We start from the raw sequence: 5,000 nt of genomic DNA, 5'->3' as shown, positions 1-5,000 counted from the left end.
CCTGGAGGGGAAAAGCATTGCTGTTACAGGAATGTTGGTTTCCACCCGCACTTGAAGGACTCACGGTTATGAATCGATCCCGGTCAGTGGTCCACTATGGGGACAAACAGCTCGATATCCGACGGTGAACGATGTTCACATCCACGATGTTGCTTCTATAAGCCGACTCAAACAGCTGTTGCTATTTTTTGAGAGGATGTAAATGGAAGGAAAAGAGGAGAGTGGGAAGAGAGAGGAGGAGAGAAACAGAGACAGCTGTTGCTCCCGTTGGGCGTTTCAGATCTACGGCCAGCGCCCACTAGCCTGTACACGTTCACCAGTTCACAGACAGAAAGGAGGGGAGAGGTAAAGGAATAAAGAAGAGGAAGGGAGGAGGAGGAGATGTCTTGTCGTCTGTCGCCAGGGTTTGGCAGTTTACCGTTCAGCCTGCATAGCACGAGAGGATCCGAGGCATCCTACTGACAGCGTGTTCTTCTGCGAGTCCCAGGAGACACCCTGGCACGCGAATATTTATTTTATCTACTGCCCGGTTTGTTGAATCTTGCACGCACAATGGTAAATCTCTCTCTCTCACTCTCTCTCATGAATCAGACCTGATTCCTCTGCAGAGAGTGAGCAGGCGTGTGGATGATGGACCCAGAGCCACATATAAATATATCTATATGGTTTTGGAATGGCCTATTTTGTCAGATCACATGAGTAAAAAAATATAATATACTAATCATTGACGTGTGTGTGTGTGTGTGTGTGTGTGTGTGTGTGTGTGTGTGTGTGTGTGTGTGTGTGTGTGTGTGTGTGTGTGTGTGTGTGTGTGTGTGTGTGTGTGTGGAGAGCACAATAAACTTTGTCTCGGACTGTTTGATATCTGCATGTCTCAAAGGTCACTTAGTGGAGCAAGAGAGAGACCTTCGTCCATGGCTTATGTTTAGCGTTGCTGTGTGTGTCAGAGCAGAGAGAGGGAGAGAGGGAGAGAGAGAGAGAGACAGAGAGAGAGAGAGAGAGAGAGAGAGAGAGAGAGAGAGAGAGAGAGAGAGAGAGAGAGAGAGAGAGAGAGAGAGAGAAAGAGAGAGAGAGAGAGAGAGAGAGAGAGAGAGAGAGAGAGAGAGAGAGAGAGAGAGAGAGAGAGAGAGAGAGAGAGAGAGAGAGAGAGAGAGAGAGAGAGAGAGAGAGAGAGAGAGAGAGAGAGAGAGAGAGAGAGAGAGAGAGAGAGAGAGAGAGACAGAGAGAGAGAGAGACAGAGAGAGAGACAGAGAGAGAGAGAGACAGAGAGAGAGAACAAAAGAGACAGCCTGACAAGCATTTAGAACACAGGAATATCTATTTTTCTTCTGACCTACAGCGTTCTTTAACAATGGAGAAAAGGGACTTCAGTGAGATCTCCGACACGTGCAAGTGGGAGGTAAGAGATCTGGAGAGAAGTGGCACAGAGTGTTATGGTTATCCACAAGGGGCTCTGGTCAAAATGTAGGGTACCATTTTAGCCACAGATCGCTCTGTCTGGACTCCAACTCCCATGATGCTTCTGTGTCAGTCGCCAGATTACGAGCCATGGTTTCCTGTGTCGGAGAAGTCCAACCCCCTGACTCGTGACATCGACAAGTCCTCGCCCAATCATATTGTCCGTCTGCTGGCAGCCTGCGACGCACAGATGTTCCAAAAGGACACAGGAACCAGCTACCAGGTCAGGGGTCAGAGGTTAGAGGTCAGAGAGGGGTCAGGTAGATGAAAGGTCTGGGAAAGAACAGTCATCCACCCTTGACATACATTTTTGGACCTTTGCAACACACTCACCTTGATAGACACATCACACCATTTTGGGATTGGGGAAGAATTCAATGTTCTTGGTCAGTGACAGTGGTTTGTGTGTGTGTGTGTGTGTGTGTGTGTGTGTGTGTGTGTGTGTGTGTGTGTGTGTGTGTGTGTGTGTGTGTTTCAGAGGCTGTTCAGTGACAGTGTGGTGTTGACCATGCTGGAGGTGGCCAGGACGGTGGAGCAAATTCTCAGGGTGAAACATTCTTCTCTGTAAAGACACATTCTATACACGTATAGACACATTCTATACACGTACAGACACATTCTATACACATACAGATACATTCTATACACATACAGATACATTCTATACACATACAGACATTCTATACACATATAGATACATTCTATACACATATAGACACATTCTATACACATATAGACACATTCTATACACATACAGATACATTCTATACACATACAGACATACAGATACATTCTATACACATACAGACATTCTATACACATACAGACACACTCTATACACATACAGATACATTCTATACACATACAGACACATTCTATACATGTAGAAACACATTCTATACACATACAGATACATTCTACACATACAGACATTCTATACACATACAGACACATTCTATACACATACAGACACATTCTATACACATATAGACACATTCTATGCATGTAGAAACACATTCTATACACATACAAACACATTCTATACACATACAGACACATTCTATATACATACAGACACATTCTATACACATACAGACACATTCTATATACATACAGACACATTCTATACACATATAGACACATTCTATACACATACAGACACATTCTATACACATACAAACACATTCTATACACATACAGACACATTCTATATACATACAGACACATTCTATACACATACAGACACATTCTATACACATATAGACACATTCTATACATGTAGAAACACATTCTATACACATATAGACACATTCTATACACATATAGACACATTCTATACACATACAGACACATTCTATATACATACAGACACATTCTATACACATACAGACACATTCTATATACATACAGACACATTCTATACACATATAGACACATTCTATACATGTAGAAACACATTCTATACACATACAGACACATTCTATACACATACAGATACATTCTATACACATACAGATACATTCTATACACATACAGACACATTCTATACACGTACAGACACATTCTATACACATACAGATACATTCTATACACATACAGATACATTCTATACACATACAGATACATTCTATACACATACAGACATTCTATACACATACAGACACACTCTATACACATACAGATACATTCTATACACATACAGACACATTCTATACATGTAGAAACACATTCTATACACATACAGATACATTCTATACACATACAGACATTCTATACACATACAGACACATTCTATACACATACAGACACATTCTATACACATATAGACACATTCTATACATGTAGAAACACATTCTATACACATACAAACACATTCTATACACATACAGACACATTCTATATACATACAGACACATTCTATACACATACAGACACATTCTATATATAGATACAGACACATTCTATACACATATAGACACATTCTATACATGTAGAAACACATTCTATACACATATAGACACATTCTATACACATACAGACACATTCTATATACATACAGACACATTCTATACACATATAGACACATTCTATATACATACAGACACATTCTATACACATACAAACACATTCTATACACATACAGACACATTCTATATACATACAGACACATTCTATACACATACAGACACATTCTATACACATACAGACACATTCTATACACATATAGACACATTCTATATACATACAGACACATTCTATACACATACAGACACATTCTATATACATACAGACACATTCTATACACATATAGACACATTCTATACACATATAGACACATTCTATACACATACAAACACATTCTATACACATACAGACACATTCTATATACATACAGACACATTCTATACACATACAGACACATTCTATATACATACAGACACATTCTATACACATATAGACACATTCTATATACATACAGACACATTCTATACACATACAAACACATTCTATACACATACAGACACATTCTATACACATACAGACACATTCTATACACATATAGACACATTCTATATACATACAGACACATTCTATACACATACAGACACATTCTATATACATACAGACACATTCTATACACATATAGACACATTCTATACACATATAGACACATTCTATACACATACAAACACATTCTATACACATACAGACACATTCTATACACATATAGACACATTCTATACACATACAAACACATTCTATACACATATAGACACATTCTATACACATACAAACACATTCTATACACATATAGACACATTCTATATACATACAGACACATTCTATACACATACAGACGCATTCTATACATGTAGAAACACATTCTATACACATACAAACACATTCTATACACATATAGACACATTCTATATACATACAGACACATTCTATACACATACAGACACATTCTATATACATACAGACACATTCTATACACATATAGACACATTCTATACACATACAAACACATTCTATACACATACAGACACATTCTATATACATACAGACACATTCTATACACATATAGACACATTCTATACACATACAAACACATTCTATACACATACAGACACATTCTATACACATATAGACACATTCTATACACATACAAACACATTCTATACACATATAGACACATTCTATACATGTAGAAACACATTCTATACACATACAGACACATTCTATACACATACAGACACATTCTATACACATACAGACACATTCTATACACATACAGACACATTCTATACACATACAGACACATTCTATAGACATACAGACACATTCTATACACATACAGACACATTCTATACACATACAGATACATTCTATACACATACAGACACATTCTATACACATACAAACACATTCTATACACATACAGACACATTCTATACACATACAGACACATTCTATACACATACAGACACATTCTATACACATACAGACACATTCTATACACATACAGACACATTCTATAC

At 37.9% G+C, this 5,000-nt stretch overlaps 2 protein-coding genes across 6 annotated transcripts in view; one reads left to right on the top strand and one right to left on the bottom strand.

Annotated features, from left to right (window-relative positions):
• LOC112239014 (fibronectin type III domain-containing protein 4-like) overlaps positions 1–188 on the bottom strand; it is a 21,648-nt gene extending 21,460 nt beyond the window's left edge. For both annotated transcript variants that reach the window (XM_042330235.1, XM_042330236.1), the window contains exon 1: positions 65–188. The gene's annotated coding sequence lies outside the window, so the exon portion shown is untranslated. The remainder of the gene's footprint in view (positions 1–64) is intronic.
• Positions 189–348: 160 nt separating this feature from the next.
• gckr (glucokinase (hexokinase 4) regulator) overlaps positions 349–5,000 on the top strand; it is a 22,853-nt gene continuing 18,201 nt past the window's right edge. Inside the window, exons 1-4 of one of the 4 annotated variants that reach the window (XM_042330233.1) lie at positions 349–555; positions 1,340–1,399; positions 1,532–1,681; positions 1,937–2,005. In XM_042330233.1, the coding sequence (XP_042186167.1) occupies positions 553–555; positions 1,340–1,399; positions 1,532–1,681; positions 1,937–2,005 (282 nt within the window). In that variant the 5' untranslated portion in view covers positions 349–552. Of the gene's footprint in view, positions 556–1,210; positions 1,400–1,531; positions 1,682–1,936; positions 2,006–5,000 lie in introns of those variants that run through there. The other 3 variants (XM_042330232.1, XM_042330231.1, XM_042330234.1) reach the window with 3 other exon arrangements.

Source organism: Oncorhynchus tshawytscha, linkage group LG11 (assembly GCF_018296145.1).
Source record: "Oncorhynchus tshawytscha isolate Ot180627B linkage group LG11, Otsh_v2.0, whole genome shotgun sequence".
Classification (NCBI taxonomy): domain Eukaryota; kingdom Metazoa; phylum Chordata; class Actinopteri; order Salmoniformes; family Salmonidae; genus Oncorhynchus; species Oncorhynchus tshawytscha.
Note: the sequence above shows the minus strand (reverse complement) of the source record. Positions and strands in the feature narration are given on the sequence as shown.